The 18,335-nt window shown below is 48.7% G+C and overlaps 1 protein-coding gene across 1 annotated transcript in view; it reads left to right on the forward strand.

Moving 5' to 3' along the window:
* Nucleotides 1–16,887: 16,887 nt before the first annotated feature.
* SHROOM2 (shroom family member 2) overlaps nt 16,888–18,335 on the forward strand; it is a 161,930-nt gene continuing 160,482 nt past the window's right edge. The window contains exon 1 of the mRNA XM_030806536.1: nt 16,888–17,142. Coding sequence (XP_030662396.1) covers nt 16,978–17,142 — 165 coding nt within the window. The 5' untranslated portion in view covers nt 16,888–16,977. The remainder of the gene's footprint in view (nt 17,143–18,335) is intronic.

Consider the following 18,335-nt stretch of genomic DNA (forward strand, 5'->3'; position numbering starts at 1 on the left):
AAACAAAACAAAAATTAGCTGGACGTGGTGGGCCGTGCTTGTAGCCCTAGCTTCTGGGGAGGCTGAGGTGGGAGGATCACTTGAGCCCGGGAAGTGGAGGTTGCAGTGAGCAGAGATTACATCACTGCACTCCAGCCTGAGCAATGGAGTGAGACCCTATCTCTCTCTCTCACACACACAAACACACACACAAAATTTAAAATTTAAAAACATTAAAAACTAAAGGGAAACGTACTCAGCATAAGTACACACAGACACATTTTGCACCTTAACTTTCAGTTCTATTTATTTGGATTTTTCTTAACTGCGTTAATTTTTCTTTTTTTCTTTTTTCTTTTTTTCTTTTTTTGAGATGGAGTCTTGCTCTGTCGCCCAGGCTGGAGTGCAGTGGTGCAATCTCAGCTCACTGCAAGCTCCGCCTCCCGGGTTCATGCCATTCTCCTGCCTCAGCCTCCCGAGTAGCTGTGACTATAGGCGCCTGCCACTACGCCCGGCTAATATTTTATTATTTTTTTTTAGTAGAGACAGGGTTTCACCATGTTAGCCAGGATGGTCTCGATCTCCTGACCTTGTGATCCGCCTGCCTCGGCCTCCCAAAGTGCTGGGATTACAGGCTTGAGCCACCGCACCCGGCCACAACTGCGTTAATTTTTCTATATGTTTTCTCATACATTGAAAATCTTGCTTTATTCTACACATGTAAGTTTCCAAGTAATATCAGTGTTAATGATTACAGTAAGCATACTAAGATTTTTTTTTAAGTTCTTCAAGGTTGAAAATAGAAGCGCTCCTTCTAGATTATGGCCTTTATTTTAAAAAAAGAAAGAAAAGAAAAAAAAAAGTCTAGCTCCATCATATTTATCATCTTCAACAAACCTCATTGGCTCTTTGTGACCACACAAGAGACGCCCTTCCTCCTCTCTCCTGGTAAAATGGGCCTCTCTCTGGGTTTTTTTCAAGCAACCAAAGTGCAGATGTCAACCAAAGGGCAGATGTCCCCATTGTGTTCATGGACTCTCCTCACTTGTCCTCCCCGCCAGCTGTGCAGTTTTAAGGAAAGCATGATCTGTGCTGTCTTCCTCTAGGGATAGCAGGACTGGCCTTCCCTTGGGACCCCACAGAAGGCAGGCGGGAGGCTCCACTGCCAGACAGGAAGCGGAGCCTTATTTAACAACAATGAGCTGCAAACTCCACCACTTCAAAAGAGTCCAGATCTGGCACGTCTATAAACGCAGCCTGTTCACTCCACAGCTGCCTTCCTAGAAGTCAGAACAGACTGACATCTTCAGAAAGCTTAACAGCTCTGCTGGATTACACACTCCATTGTAAAAACAGTCGGAAGCACCATAGAACTACTCCCTAAGTATTAATGTTTAAAAGCTTGAATTCTAATATCTAATTTGGACAGTGGCGCTCTTTCCTTCTGCCTTGGTAAGCAGAGTTGCTTCTGGAGGTTAGTGTAATGGAAAGTGCTTTAAAAGATAAAAATGAAGAGTGTCTGTACATTTGCCTGAAGGCTGAGGGCCAGTGGGCCAGGCAAAGGGGTCCCTGCATTTGAATCACTGTTTCATGCCCCAGAAAACATACTCCGCCTCTCTGCTTCCTACGTGATAACCTGGGAGCACTCTCCAGGGGGCTCTGGCTGACTCTGGTGCCCGCTACTCAAGGTCAGTAGTCAGAATCTCATCAGTGAGAAAATGGATATGAATGCAGATTCCTAGGCCCATTGGCACAGATGACAATGGTAAAGATGAGCCTCAGAGTAAAGGTGCAAAAGCATGGGTGTAAGACTAAATTTAAAACCCTGTCATCAAAGTGAGAGGGAACTAGAAATTGGTATGAGAGGCTGGGCCCAGTGGTTCACACCTGTAATCTCAGCACTTAAGGAGGCTGAGGCAGGTGGATTACTTGAGCCCAGAAGTTTGAGACCATCCTGGGCAACATAGTGAGATCCCATCTCTACCGTCTTCCTCTAGGAACAGCATCTTTTGAAGTGGTGGAGTTTGCAGCTCGTTGTTAAATAAGGCTCTGCTTCCTGTCTGGCAGTGGAGCCTCCTGCCTGCCTTCTGTGGGGTCCCAAGGGAAAGCCAGTCCTGCTGTCCCTAGAGGAAGACGACACATCTCAAATTAGCAGAGCATGCTGCTGTGCACCTGTAGTTGCAGCTACTGGGGAAGATGAGGTGGGAGGATCACTTGAGCCCAGGAGTTTGAGGATGCAGTGAGCTGTGAACGCACCACCGCACTCCAGCTTGGGTGAACTGAGATGACAAACTTTTTTTTTTTGTTTTCTTTGAGACAGAGTCTTGCTCCATTGCCCAGGCTGGAGTGCAGTGGTGTGATCTCAGCTCACTGCAACCTCTGCCTCCTGGGTTCAAGTGATTCTCATGCCTCAGCCTCCTGAGTAGCTGGGACCACAGGCACATGCCATCACACTCAGCTAATTTTTTGTCTTTTTAGTAGAGATGGGTTTCATCATGTTGGCCAGGCTGGTCTCGAACTCCTGGCCTCAAGTGATCCACCCGCTTTGGCCTCTCAAAGTGCTGGGATTACAGGCATGAGCCACCATGCCTGGCCTGACAAAACTTTTCATGAAACAGTACAACTACAAATCTGAGAACAGTGAAGCAAATACACACGCACACACTTGGGAGGCAGAAACATCTGTAAGTTTCGTAGATATGGGCGATCCAGGGATGGCGGTGCTGAATATGAACTTTGAGGTATGTGTGCAGAAAGAATCGGTCTTTGAGTACATGAAGGTACATCTGTTTTTGCATGAAACCTTCCTCCATTTTTCCGTCCTTCCCAGTTTAGCACCTGAATTCGCTCTCCATTTTCACAGTTTGGGCTGCCTGGGGCATCTGTTCCCTGGAAATGCTCCATCATCTTGGCTTTCTCTCATTCCACAATCCACCATTTACCCACCATTCCCACTTGATCAGATGCACTTGATCAACTGCTGGAAGACGGTTCCTGGGTTTCTCTTCCAGGCAGTTTATTTTTCATGGTGAGTCCCCTGACATCCAGATGTCTCAACCAAAAGAATGGGGTTTATGGTGAGACTCAGATATCCCTTAGAATCCAGTAGAGGAGGTGGCTAGGGGCAGATGGATGGCAGAAACAGCCTAAGTAAGGAGACTGCCATTCACAATAATTTGAATTTAAATAATAAATGTTTGTTTATTTATTGAGATGGAGTCTCACTATATCGTCCAGGCTGGAGTGCAGTGGTGCGATCTCAGCTCACTGCAACCTCTGCCTCCCGGGTTCACGTGATTCTCCTGCCTCAGGCTCCCAAGTAGCTGGGATTACAGGCACCTGCCACCACACCTGGATATTTTTTGTATTTAGAGTACAGACGGCGTTTTGCCAAGTTGTCCAGGCTGGTCTCGAACTCCTGACCTCAGGTGATCTGCCCGCCTCAGCCTCCCAAAGTGTGGGGATTGCAGGCGTGAGTCACTGTGCCCAGCCTAATAAATAAGATTTAAATAATAAAATAATTTTTGGAGTGTAGGCAGGCACTATGCTTTGAATATTACATTCATTGTCTCATTTAATACTCAGAATGAGCCTTCCAAATGGGTTTTACTGATACTTAAATTGATATAGACAATACATGGCCAGGTGCAGTGGCTTATGTCTGTAATCCCAGTACTTTAGGAGGCCAAGGTGGGAGCATTGTTTGAGCCCAGGAGTTCAAGACCAGCCTGGGGCAACATAGGGAGACCCTGTCCTCCACCTCCCCACCCCGCCAAAAAAAAAAAAAAGCCTGGCGTGGTGGCTTACACCTGTAATCCTAGCACTTTGGGAGGCCGAGGTGGGCAGATCACCTGAGGTCAGGAGTTCACTACACTCCAGCCTGGGCGACAGAGCAAGAACAGGAGAAAGAAAGAAAGGAAAAGAAAGAGAGAGAGAGGACAGAGAGAGAGAGAGGGAAAGAAAGAGAAAGACCAGACAATACATAAGTCCGTGGGTATGGCTGTGTGCCAATAAAACTTTATTTACAAAACAGGCAAAGGGCCATAGGCTGCAGTTCCTGTAAGTCTACCACCTGCGGCTCTGGCTTATCTAGCAGCTGCTAGAAAGGCTGGGCAAGAACTCAGAAATGGAGGAGGATTAACACTTAGTGGGGCAGACAAACTTATTCCAATGAGAGAGAGGAAGCAGGAAGTCACTGGCAGATGTATTGCTCACCCTTCCTTCCTAGGGAGGTTTCTGAGGAGTGGTTCCATATGTTCCTGTGTAACCAGCTGGGTTTCTTGGGAATCTTGTGGCCAGTTCATAGATGGCACTGCTCTTAATTTGCTTTCTTCCTTCCTTGCCTCACCCTGCTTTTGTGCTCACTCTTAAGAGTCCTTACAGGCACACAATGTGCCTTAAACTGTGCTCAGATAGCTGCTTTTCCTGAGAAAGGATTTCAGCTGCCCCAGCCACAGCCCTCCTTTGGGTCCACCAGATGACCAACACCATCTTTGCCTTTCATTCAAGTGCAGTTCAACAGGAGTTTATGAGTAACATACGCAAGTTGATTGAGCAATGGTACAGATTCTGTGTCCAATAAATAAGGTAGTGTCACCAGACCTTAATGAAGAACACAGGCCAGGTGCGGTGGCTCATGCCTGTGATCCCAGCACTTTGGGAGGCCGAGGTGGGCAGATTGCCTGAGGTCAGGAGTTCGGGACCAGCTTCGCCAACATGAAGAAACCCCTTCTGTGCTGAAAATACAAAAACTAGCCGGCGTGGTGGTGCAGTCCTCCCGCCTCAGCCTCCTGAGTAGCTGGGACCACAGGCATACACCATCATGTCTGGCTAATTTAAAAAAAAAATGTTGTAGAAATGAGGTCTTGCTATGTTGCCCAGGCTGGTCTCGAATTCCTTGTCTCAAGCCATCCTTTCACCTTGGCCTCCCAGAGTGCTGAGATTACAGGCCTGAGTCACCTCACCCAGCCCAAATTGTACATTTTTTTAAATAGGGAGACGTGTGAAGTGGCATCAGGCCTGAGAATGGTACTAGTTCAACTTTACTGTGCATTCGCATGCAGATCTTGTGGAAAGGCAGATCCTGATTCAGGGTTTCTGGAGGTGGGGCCCAAGACTCTGCATTTCTTACAGTCTCCAAGGAGACATGGCTGCTGCTGGCCTATGGCTCCTACTTTGAGTGCCAAGACCCTAGAGCTTGTATCTTATCCTGAAAAGCAAAGAAAACTCGCAGGCCATATTTGAATTTGTGGAGGACTTGGTTCAAAATAGATACAGTAAAATTGATTAGCATCCAACTAAGCCATGGAGAATTCTCTCTTTTTTTTTTTTTTTTTTTTTGATGGAGTCTTGCTCTGTTGCCCAGGCTGTGGCAACAGAGTGGTGTGATCTTGGCTCATTGCAACCTCCGCCTCCCGGGTTCAAGCGATTCTCCTGCCTCAGCTCCTGAGTAGCTGGGATTACACCCCCGGCTAACTTCGGTATTTTTAGTAGAGATAGGGTTTCACCATGTTAGCCAGGCTGGTCTTGAACTCCTGATCTCAGGTGATCCACCCACCTTGGCCTCCCAAAGCGCTGGGATTACAGGCATGAGCCACTGCGCCCGGCTGGAGCATTCTCAATACAGTGGATGAGTCAAGGAGGGAATCATTAGTCGGAGAATGGTGAGCAGCGTCCTTCCTCTTGGATTCTGATGTGTTTGGGACTAACCTGGGACAGAAGTCAGGACGCAGGGAGGAAAAGAGAGTAAAGGGAAGAGGAAGACAACAGATAAGGACTGAGAGAGGCAAATACGCGATTTGTGTTGAAAAATAGAATGTCCTGACAATTTTCTCCTACTGAAACTTAAAGGAGCATTTCCATCCTGGTCTGTTAAAATAGGAAGCCAGTATTGTGATAAACTCCCAGGAGAAGCTCTTGCCCAAGTGAGTAGCACATTGCCCTCCCATGGACCTATCCATGGCTAACCTCCTAACTCATCACACTCCATTTTAAATGCTTTCTCCGTAAAAGTCAACTAGTCAGTTGTTAACTGTGAGAACAAGGTGAAAATGGAAGGTAAAACAGGGTTTGCTTCACAGTGATTCAATTTTCAATTCACAATTAAATTTGGCAGAACATGTCTATTTCAAAAAGAACAACTGACCTGGGCGCAGTGGCTTATGCCTTTGGGAGGCTGAGGTGGGAGGATGGCTTGAGCTCAGGAGTCCAAGACCAGCCTTGGACAACATACAGTGAGACCTCATCTCTACTAAAATTCAAAAACATTAGCCAGGTGTGCTGGCATGCACCTGTGGTTCCAGCTGCTGTTGGGTGCTGAGGCAGGAGGATTGCTTGAGCTTCGAGGGTTGAGGCTGCAGTAAGCCGTGATAGTGTCACTGCGCTCCAGCCTGGGTAACAGAGCAAGATCCTGTCTCAAAAAAAAAAAAAAAAAAAAAAAAAAAAAAGATATTGATAACAGTCTGATGGAGTAAATATGCCAAAAGTAACAATTTTCATATAGCTCAGAGTTGAAACCGGCATTTGTGATGGAATAAACAGCAAGTAGAAAGAAAAGGAAACAAGACAGTTATGAAAAGCTGATTGTGGTATGAGTGGTTGATGCTATTATTTTAAATGTTTAATGACTACCACAACAGAGCCACAAATAAATGGACGAGTACAGACTATTAAAGATAGTTCAATGTTTATTTAAATTAACATCAAGTATGGTGTTTTACATGTAAATTCACATTTCGTGCTTTTTCTGATGTGCAAGAAAGCATACATAATTCTACACTCCTTCATGGTGAGAATCGTGCTCACATTTGTCTGCCTAAAGACATTTGTCTACATTTCTTTATAAGAATGTCAGAGTTTCAGTTCAGTTCACCTTATCCTATCTGGTGACATTTGGACTTTTCAGCTCTAAAGGAGAAAAAGTTTTTAATAAAAATTTCCAACATCCAAAAAAGGAATGTAATGATTTTGAGACCTGACGCTTAGCTACGTACTTGAGTTCAGTTGACAAATGCTCGAGGCCCATTAAAAGCAAACACTTTTACATAAATCTGCTCTCTTTGGAGTGGCTTTGAAAGTACACACATACACACATACACACACACACACACAAACACACACATATACTTTTTGTCAGATCTACAAACAAAATTGACTCTTCATTGAATTTTAGAAAAATTGCCCTGGAACGGTGGTTCACACCTATAATCTCAGCACTCTGGGAGGCCGAGGCGGGTGGGTCACTTGAGCTCCAGAGTTCAAGACCAGCCTGGGCAACATGGCAAAACCCCGTCTCTACCAAAAATACAAAAGCATGGTGGTGCACGCCTGTGGTCTCAACTACTTGGGAGGCTAAGGTGGGAGGATCGCTGTAGCCAGGGAAGTTGGAGCTGCAGTGAGCCGAGGTCGTACCACTTCACTCCAGCCTGAGGCGTCAGAGTGAGACCCAGTCTCATAATAATAATAAAGAATTTTAGAAAAATTACACACACTTCGTTGACAGCCAAATTGAACTTAGAAAAAAAGTTTTATTTGTGCTTTTAAGATCATGAATGATGAAAATGATTTGTTCAATCAAAAGTCAGCAAACCCAGCCAGATGCAATGGTTCACACCTCTAATCTCAGTGACTTGGGAGGCTGACGTGGGATGATCACTTGAGGCCAGGAGTTCGAGACCAGCCTGGGCAACATGGCGAGACCCCTTCCCACACCTCCCATCCTCATCTCTTAAAGTAAAAAAAAGTCAGTAAATCCATTCCAATTTGAAATGATGTCCCGAATGTACAGATGTTCTTGAATATCCTATCTCCTACTAAAGTCAAAAGGCAGAAATCCCATTAGGACGCCAGCTTCTGTGTTTCCCGGCAGGATTCAGTTCCTTGTGGGCTGTCTCCAAGGCCGTGTAGTTCCTTGTCAGATGGGCCTCCCCACAGGGCAGCTCACAAGGCCGGTTGGTTCCTCAGAGTCAGCAAGAGAAAGTCCACCACAGCTGCTCTCAGGGCCGCCTGGTGGGGTGAGGGGGCTGTAGTGTTCCTGTCCCATTTCTGCCAGTCAGCCAGTCGAGGCTGCCCCTGGGGGTGAGCACTTCAACTCCCAGGGTTGGCTGGCCCTTCAGGCTCCCTGAGTGAGTTCCTGCCACCTGAGCACATCTTCCTACAAAGAGGGGCAAGGACCGGCAGCTGAGAGTGAAGAAAATCTTTAATGGATGGAAGGAGGACTCCATCCTGGGGTGACTCTAGGTAGTGTCTGGTGCCCTCTCCATCCAGAATTAAATGTGCTTGGTTTGACCTTGTGGAATGGCCAAAAATGCTTAGGGTTGATTACAAAACTTTGAGAAAGTAAAACTTGTTGCAGTGGCTTAGGGTTTGGAATTGAACCCCTTCTTCTCCTCCCGGGGGAATTTGGCAGTGCTGCAAATATTCCACATAAGGATTTTTTTTAAATTTTTTTTTTTGTTTTTTTGAGACAAGGTCTCGCTCTGTTGCCCAAGCTGGAGTGCAGTGGTGTGATCAGGGCTCATTGCAGCCTTGACCTCCCGGGCTCAAGCGATCCTCCCACCTTAGCCTCCTAAGTAGCAGAGACGACAGGCATGTGCCACCATGCCCAGCTAACTTTAAAAAAATGTAAAGACAGGGTCTTACTATGTTGCCCAGGCTAGTCTGGAACTCCTGGCCTCAAGCGATCCTCCCACTTTGGCCTCCCAAAGTGCTGGGATTATAGGTGTGAAAGGAATGGGTTTTGAACACAGACTTAGAACCCAGACAGCCTGATCTGTGGTGGTTGTTCGGTATTGACCTGGCTGAATGAAACGTGAGAGTCTTGGACTGTGTCCATCCTCTGGAAAACATGAGAAATTCATGAATGGAGAAATGGTGCCTAAGGGTAGAACTTCAGCTGTGCAACAGGCAGATAATGATTCTGTGAGCCAGGTGGTCTCAGCATGGGAAGAGAGGTGAACAATAGGAGCCACGGAGAGAGGTGGGTTGTGTACTGAGAAGAGGAAAGTTCAGTGATATTATATGATTGCCTTCCATGGGCTGGGAACATCAGATACGCATCGTCTTTCGTAACTCTCACCTCCACCCCTGTGGCTCCTCTGTTTTATCCCTTCTTAACACATGAGGCACCAGAAAAGGGGAAGGAACTCGTCTAAGGTCACACATCTGGTGGAGTTGAGAATCAAACCCAGGCAGATGATGCCATGAGTACTGCCACAAGAGGGGGACTGGGGATGCCCCTTGCAGTCACCAAGAGTGTCTGCAAACTAGTCAGACAAGAAAATGCATCTTCTCACCCCACCCTCTTGAAGCTGCACTTTTCTTGAAGTCCACTTTTCAGAAGGCTGAGGCAGGTGCAGGTGGCCGAATTTGATGCTAAGTGCAACTGTGGTTTGAAGGAAGTGTGTGTGTGTGTGTGTGTGTGGCAGGGTGGGTTGGCGTGATGAGGACAGACATGCCTATACACATATTACATATTTAGCACATTATACTAACACATTAAAATGAGATAACTCTGGGATGACTATCTGCCTTGGAGTCCGCCTTCATACAAGACTGTGAAATCTCATGTATCTAACAAAAAGGACTCAATTCCTCCTTAACCATAGACTTTGGCTAATTTTGCAATGACCGCTTCCCAGGCACTCAAGTGGCCTTGAGTAGAGAATAGGAAACCCACATTAACCTCAGGGGCATGGCTGCAGTTAAAGCTGACCTGCAGGCAGACAGCATGGCTTCCCTCAACACTGCACTGCGCCCTGCGGAGACACTGTCTGTGATGCTCACTAGAACGCACGTCAGGATCAGGAGCATGCAAAGGCACTAACATACACAGTGTGGTCAGCTACTCCTCAGAGCGGAGCCTGATGGTTTAAGTGCAGTGGCCTTTTACCCCTAAGTCCTCGGGGTGATTGCTTTGTCCTGGTTTGAACATCTAGTGACCTAGAGTAAACGTAACGTGTGTATAACCTGAGGTTCTTAAATTTGTGACATTTCTTCTTTTCAGAGACAGAGTCTGGCTCTGTTGCCAAGGCTGGAGTGCAGTGGCACCATCACAGCTCACTGCAGCTCCTGGGTTCAAGGCAACCTCCTGCCCCAGCCTCCCCAGTGGCTGCAACTACAGGCACACGACACCATGCCTAGCTTTTTTTTTTTTTGGTAGAGATGGGGACTGGCCATGTTGCCAAGGCTGGTCTTGAACTCCTGGCCTTGAGTGCTCCTCCTGCCTTGGCCTACCAAAATGCTAGGATTATAGGTGTGAGTCACTGTGCCCGGCCCAAACTTGTGACATTACTTAATTTTATTTTATTTTTGAGACAGGGTCTCACTCTATCACCCAGGCTGGAGTGCAGTGGAGTAGTTATGGCTCACTGCAGCCTCCAACTCTCAGGCTCAAGCAATCCTCCCACTTCAGCCTCCCCAGTGGCTGGGACTACAGGTACACCACCATGCCCCACTAATTTTTTTCTATTTTTTGTAGAGATGGGGTTTCACCATGTTGCCCAGACTGGACATTTCTTTATTACAGGAGTCAGAAAACTTTAAAAAATGAGCCAGATGGTAAATCCTTCAAACATTGCAGGCCACCTGGTCTTTGTTGCAATTACCCAACTCTGCCATAAGAACCATGAAGTGTCCACAGACAGGAGGTAAAGGAATGGGCATGGCGTTGTGTCAATAAAACTTTATTTGGAGGAACAGATGGACATAATTTACCAACCACCACTGTATTGTAGCAAACTAAGGAAAACATAACAACAATAAAATAAGAAATATGCATGGGCTTTTGAAATGTGTATTTGCTGGATTTTTAAGAGTATTTGATTCTGCTTCACAAAATAAAAGAAACTCAGCCAGGCATGGTGGCACACACCTGTAGCCCCAGCTACTCAGGAGAGTGAGGTGGTAGGATGGCTTCAGCCTGGGAGATTGAGCCTACAGTGAGCTATGACTGCACCACTGCACTCCAGCCTAGGCGACACAGTGTGATCCTGCTGTTAGCATGCTGGGCAGCCATGGTGTGAAATGAATCTCTCAGGGAGAGAATGTGACACCTTTAAAAATCCCATACGTATCGCATTTTATTGTTATTTTATTTTACTTAGTTTTCTACAATAGAGCAGGGATTGGTAAATTATGTCCATCTGTTTCTCTAAATAGTTTTATTGACACAATGCCATGTCTATTCCTTTTAGAGACCCTGTCTCAAAAAAAAAAAAAGAAAAAGAAGTCACTTTAATTATCATCTCTGTCTCATCATTGTACCTGAAGCATCTGGGATGTGTACCATCTAAAATTATGTAAATGGACTTTTTGTAATCCATTCCAGTCTGAGTAACATACTGAGACTCCATCTCTTAAAAAAAAAAAAGTGGGGGGGGGCAGGCGCAGTGGCTCACGCCTGTAATCTCAGCACTTTGGGAGGCCGAGGCGGGAGGATCATGAGGTCAGGAGATCAAGACCATCCTGGCTAACATGGCGAAACCCCGTCTCTACTAAAAATACAAAAAAATTAGCTGGGCGTGGTGGCGGGCGCCTGTAGTCCCAGCTACTCGGTAGGCTGAGGCAGGAGAGTGGCATGAACCCGGGAGGTGGAGCTTGCGGTGAGCTGAGATTGTGCCACTGCACTCCAGCCTGGGCGACAGAGCGAGACTCCGTCTCAAAAAAAAAAAAAATTAGTTGGGTGTGGCGGTACAGGTCTGTGGTCTCAACTATTCAAGAGGCTGAGGTGGGGGAATCGCTTGAGTCCAGGCAGTTGAGGGTGCAGTGAGCCGTGATTACACCACTGCACTCCAGCATGGGCAACAAAGTGAGACCCTGTCTCCAAAATACAAAACAAAACAAAACAAAGCAAAACATAGTCAATGGCTTTCTAAAGCAATTTTTTTATGTTTCTTTGTGACAAGGTCTTGCTCTGTTACCCAGGATGAAGTACAGTGGCGTAATCCTGATTCATTGCAGCCTCCACCTCTCAGGCTCAAGCGATCCTCCCACCTCAGCCTCCTGAGTAGCTGGTACTACAGGCATACACCACCATGTCGGACTAATTTAAAAACTTTTCTTTAGAGAAGGGGTCTCCTTATGTTGCCAGGCTGGTCCTGAACTCCTGGGCTCAAGCAATCCTCCCACCTGGGCCTCCCAAAGTGCTGGGGTTACAGGGGTGAGCCACCACACCTGGTCGTTCCAATGTTTGTAATAATAGCTCATAGAAATCAAGAAGATGGCAAACCTTGGTGACAAAGGGTAAACGTTCCATGTCATAGTTTTCTTTTTTTTGGGTGGGTGGGGGGAGATAATGTCTCACCCAGGCTGGAATGCAGTGACATGATCTTCACTCCCTGCAGCAATCCTTCTGCTTCAGCGCCCCAAGTAGCTGGGATCACAGGTACATGCTTCCACACCCAGCTAATTTTTTTGAATTTTAGTGGAGACAAGGGTCTGCTATGTTGGCCAGGCTGGTCGAGCTCCTGAGCTCAAGCGATCCTCCCACCTGGGCCTCCCGAAGTGCTGGGGTTACCAGTATGAGTCAGTGTACCCTGCCCATAGATTTCCTTCAACTGCATCACTCTTGTGCTCTCTGATCTTGATTGATCCTGTGCCAGTCTGAATTAATAGGAACACAGCGGGTTTAGTAGGAAATGGCTAATATTGCCTTTTTAAAAATGCCACATTAAAAGGTTTTCTGGAAGGCTTGACCCTACGGAGCCACTATTTGAAATGTGAAAGTAAAATTTTGGAACTCCATCTTCTACCACATTTTATAATGAGTATAAATCTCTTTTCCTTTTAGAACAAAAAGCTAAAATAATTTGAGCTGTATTTCGTAAAGAGGATTGGCTATTAATGAAGTCTCTGAAAGTTGGTTAATTTGCCTTACATTAATTAATTCATTCACTGTTGACAAAGTGAAAGCAGAACCATCCTTAGTTTCATCTGTCTCTTCTCTCATAGGAAATAAACCTCAGATTAGCAAAAGTGGCAGGGGACAGGGTGCGGTGGCTCACGCCTGATCCCAGCACTTTGAGAGGCCGAGGCGGGTGGATCCCCTGAAGTCAAGTGTTTGAGACCAGCCTGACCAACATGGTGAAATCCCATCTCTACTAAAAATGCAAAAATTAGCCGGACAAGGTGGCGCATGCCTGTAATACCAGCTACTTGGGAGGCTGAGGCAGGAGAATCTCTTGAACCTGGGAGGCAGAGATTGCAGTGAGCCAAGATCTCACCATTGCACTTCAGCCTGGGCGACAAGAGCAAAACTCCACCTCCAAAAAAAAAAAAAAAGAAAAAAGAAAAAGAAAAAGTGGCCGGGTGCAGTGGCTCATGCCTGTAATCCCAGCACTTTGGGAGGCTGAGGTGGGTGGATCACTTGAGCCCAGAAGTTTGAGACCAGCCTGGACAACTTAGTGAGATCCCATTTCTACAAAAAAATAAAAAATTAGGCAGGCGTGGTGGCATATGCCTGTAGTCCCAGCTACTTAGGAGGCTGAGGTGGGAGGATCACCTGAGCCTGGGGCAGTCAAGCTTCAGTGAGCCATGATCGTGCCACTACACTCCAGCCTGGGTGACACAGTGAAACTCTGTCTCAAAAAAAAAAAAGAGAAAAAAAAAAAAGAGAAAAGAAAAGAAAAAGTGAAACAAACACCTAAGGCTACTGAATCCCTGGGGCAGGCGCTCATAAGGTCGCACTCTTTGCAGGTTCAGAAGAGAGTATATGCTCACCCTATTCTCTGAGCAATGAACAACCACAGTGAGAAATTACACAGAACAAACATGCCCCTCAGCTTTCCAAAAGGACAAAAGACTAACGTGGACAAATGGATTCTGCCTCTGAAAATTCCACCTGAGTTGTGAGTTCTCAGAAAAGAAAGCCATCTACTAGGAGTCCATACACTGGTTCAATGTCATGCTAAACTCTCCCAATGGGGGTGCAAGACTGATCAACTGGGGTGATGCCTTTCAGCCACGAGATATATTTTCACAAGATGATTGACAGTGTCTTGTGATGACAAAACAAACACAATATAGAAGTGCTGTCATCGCACCTAGACCATAGTAACCCCAAGAATATCACAAAAGGATTTATGACTGAGCAGGCACCTGTCTCATAGCAGGCCACACAAATCTTGGTTCAGTCCCTTACAGCATAACATCATTATAGACAGCAGCCTTATAAATATTCCAACCATCCTGAGATGGATGCTTAATGTGAAGATTAAAAAAACAAAACACCTCAGCTAAACACTGTTTAGTAAGGATGGATGTAAATTTCTAGCTAAGTTTAAGAACAAGGGAGTCCTTCTAAACAAAAAGTATAAACCTTTCAAGTGGCAGATGGGTAATCTGACAATGATTATATATGGTGAACATAAAACGTTAAAGATGACTTTGGGGCTGTATAGAATAATGCTGGATTTATGGAGACAATGAAATCACTGTCTCTGCTTTATAGTCAGTCTAGTGGTCTGAATTTTAGCCCCAGGTAAGAGCTTAGACTGAAGTCTATACCAGCTTGGGGTGGGGAGGTAGGGAATGGGCTGTTTTGGGAGGACATGTCTGCAAACTCTAATAAGCACACTGGGTATATTTATACGGCTCTTTATCTTTTGGTTTATCATATCCATCCACTTCTTAAATTTTGTGAGATAACTGGATTTACATGTAGTTGTAATGTGTCCAGAGTTGGTTCCTTCCAGTGGCTTCTTGGTCTTGCTGACTTCAAGAATGAAGCTGCAGACCTTTGCTGTGAGTGTTACAGCTCTTAAAGGTGGCACAGACTCAAAGAGTGAGCAGCAGCAAGATTTATTGTGAAGAGTGAAAGAACAAAGCTTCCACAGCATGGAAGGGGACCACAGCGGGTTGCCACTGCTGGCTGGGGTGGCCAGCTTTTATTCCCTTATTTGTCCCCACCCACATCCCGCTGATTGGTCCATTTTACAGAGTGCTGATTGGTCCATTTACAGAGTGCTAATTGGTCCATTTTACAAACCTCTAGCTAGCCACAGAGCGCTGATTGGTGTATTTTACAATCCTCTTGTAAAACAGAAAAGTTCTCTTAGTCCCCACCCAACTGGCTTCACCTCTCAGTAAGGAATAATACAGGGAAGTCCTGTGCACCCTTCACTCTTCACCTGCCTATTCCAATGGCAACACGTTACAAAACTACAGCACAATGTCACAACCTGGAATATGGACATTGATACAATCCACCAAGCCTTTTCAGATTTCCCGTTTCACGTGCATTTAGTTCTGTGCAATTTAACTTAATCAACTTGGCAGCTCCTGTGACCATCACCACAGTCAAGATACACTCGATTCTGAGAGGCACATTCCTTAAGCCTTCGTTTAATCTTTGAAAAAGAAAAAATCGCCTCATTCTTATAACTAAAGGCATTCAGAGACTGTAGTTGGAATTATGGGGCAGTCACCACGTGCCCAGCGCCATGACAGGTGCCCAGTGGAGTTGCGACTCCGAATTCAATTGGCTGCATGAGACACCCCCACAGAATGCACCCCTCTCACTTGACCTCTGAAGAAACAGACCAGAGCTGAGATTTCTTGTCCCAGCTTGACAGTGGCAGAACCCAGACCTGGGGACCCTTGACTCTCTGTCCAGTACTCTCCCGGCCTGTCCTGGATGCGTACTCCAGCATCGTCACCTCTGAAAAGGGCCTGGATGGAGCTGCTTAGAGAAAAGAGGTGTTCACCAGCGTTCAGCTACGTATACAAACAGCAACGAAAAAAGCTTTTTTGCAAAGCATGTAAATACCTATCCATGCAGGTATTTTAGACCAGAGTTTCATGGAAACTGAAACCGAGCAGGAAGAGGTGGCACACGTGTTGTCCACAAACTTTCACCAATCCCAGACCTCCACCTCCCCTTTTTGGGGATGTAAACCTGGGAAACTTGAAGACCTTGTAGTCCAATCCTAGGCGAGTGGGGACAGCGTCTAGACGGAATGGCTTTCTGCGCGGTGGCTGTGGGAGGAGCGGCGGGCTGGCGCTGCGGGAGGCCTCTGCGGGAAGGTGGGAACGCCCTCGTGGAAACGGGGCACGGTCCTTCTGCGCCCGCCTTCCAAGCCCCTCCAGAGGCCGGACCTGCGCCCGGCCCAGGCTGCTGGGGGGCGCCCTTCCCGGCTCTCCAAGTCCAGAGCGTCAGTGCGCGCAGGGCCGCGCGCGGGACAGGCGGTCCCTCTGCCCCGGGGCAGCGGCCACAGCGCGGGCACTAGGGCCTCCCGCGGCGCTTCCGCTCTCACCTGCGCGGCAGCCCGTGGTGCGCGAGAACAAGGTGTGGGCGCCGGCGGGCCGCGTGCCCCGAGACGGAGGAGGCCGGGGACTCCCGCCACGCCACCCCGCGCCCGCTGCCTCACCTGCCGCCTCACCTGCCCGGTCCTGGCCTCAAACCGGCGGGCGGGGACGCCAAGAGCTTCGAAGCACTGCAGAGCTCTGGCGCGGGAGGAAGGGTCCAACCTGGCGCCGGGACCTCCGCCCCCGTCCCCGCCCGCGCGGGCTGCGCCGGCCCCGGGGCGCGCGCTCCTCGACCCCGACCCCGACCCCGCCGAACGGCGCGCGCGCCTGAGCGCCCCTCCCGGCTCGCTTCCCTCCTCCGGGCGAGAAAACTGGGGCGCTCCCCACCCCAGCTCTCCCCGGTACGAGCGGCCGCGTGGGCCCCTGAGCGCTCACCTGACCCCGCCCCTCACCCTTCGGGCCGCGGACTGGATCTCTGTACGCGCTCCCCGGGCCCGGCCCCGCGGTACGAGCTCCCGAGCGCGCCCGCCCCGCCCCCCGTCGGCCCCGCCCCCTCCCCGCCGGCCCCGGCCCCGGCCCCGGCCCCGCCCCCGCCCCCTCCCCGCCAGCCCTCCGGGTTCCCTCCGCCGCCGGGCCGGCACTTTCTTTCCAAGTTACGGCGCAAGTTCTGCGGTGCTCCGCGCCTCCCTCGCGATCCCACGGCCGGGACTGCCCGGAGTGCACGGGCGCGGGCCAGGGACGCTGAGCGGCCGCGCCATGGAGGGCGCCGAGCCCCGCGCGCGGCCCGAGCGCCTGGCGGAGGCCGAGACGCGGGCGGCCGACGGCGGGCGCCTGGTGGAGGTGCAGCTGAGCGGCGGCGCCCCGTGGGGCTTCACCCTGAAGGGCGGCCGCGAGCACGGCGAGCCGCTGGTCATCACCAAGGTAAGGCGGCCGCGGGGCGCGGGCGGTGACAGCCCGGAGCTGGCCGCGCTGCGGGGCGCGTCGGGGTAGGGGCGCGGGAGGGGCGGTAGGCTCGCGCCCCCGGGTCTGGCGCGCGCGTCTGCTGGGGTCACCTGCGGGGTCTGGGCGCCAGGACCTGCGTGGGCGTGTGAGCTTGGCGGTTCTCAGCGCCTCGCAGAGTTTAAATGGCTCCTGCCCCGAGTCCTTTTCCCCTCCCCCTCCCTCCCCCGGGCAGGGGCCTGGCCGGGTCTTCTGGCACTCCCGGGCCCGCCAGCGGCGGCCTGCACCTGCGGGGCTGCCTGGAGGCCAGGGGAGGAACGTGTCCCCGAGCCGTCCCCACCTATGTTTGCCTCTCTGGGGTCCCTGGTTCGGCACCCCTTGGACCCGTGCCTGTGATTACTGCGAAACCCAGAGTAGCAGCTGTCGCCAGCGCAACTTCTCGATTCCCTTCAGCCCATCAATGTTTACTGACTTTCGGCTTCCAGTCCCAGATTCACTGCGCACTGGATACCTGCGCAAACTTAGAGAAACCTGAAAGCCTGCTTCCTAAGAGCAGGACCCGAGTTCTAATAATAAGAAATAAATTCCAGCTGTATCTCATCAGGAATGTTCTGTGTGTGTGTGTGTGTGTGGTTTGCTTTAGAACATTGAATTTTATTGTCTCAAAACAAAATCCATCTGGAAACTTACCAGTTGAACCTGTATGAACTTGTAAAAGCAAACACATAAACAACAGTCCAGTCACCCTGTGTTCTGGTTAAAAGTGTGTAGTGGTCATTTTCTCTGCGAAGGGCTGAGTCGGACCTTTCGTGTGGACGAAGTTCCTTTTAAAATGTAAAGATTCTTGGCGACTAGAAGCGTTTGAAGATAATTTTACCGGTTTTCTTGGCTTTCCTGCCTCTCCACAGCAGGAAGAAATTAAGTGATTCCTAACCCGCCCCACTGGTAATCAGTTTGGGAAGTGGGATGGCTTTGTTGTTCAAATAGCAAATGAGACACCAGCGTCTTCCATTCTATATTTTCTGTCGCTTTCATGATTACAAAACTTTGTGGAGGGATTTGGGGAAGCCTTGTTTAGCTTTGCACTAAATTTTTGTTGAACTCAGGAAAGAGGTTGCCGTTGTTATAAATTTGACCAATGTGTAGTCTTTTATCATGTTGGCTTCTTTGGAAAC

The sequence above is a fragment of the Nomascus leucogenys genome, chromosome X (assembly GCF_006542625.1).
Source record: "Nomascus leucogenys isolate Asia chromosome X, Asia_NLE_v1, whole genome shotgun sequence".
NCBI lineage: Eukaryota > Metazoa > Chordata > Mammalia > Primates > Hylobatidae > Nomascus > Nomascus leucogenys.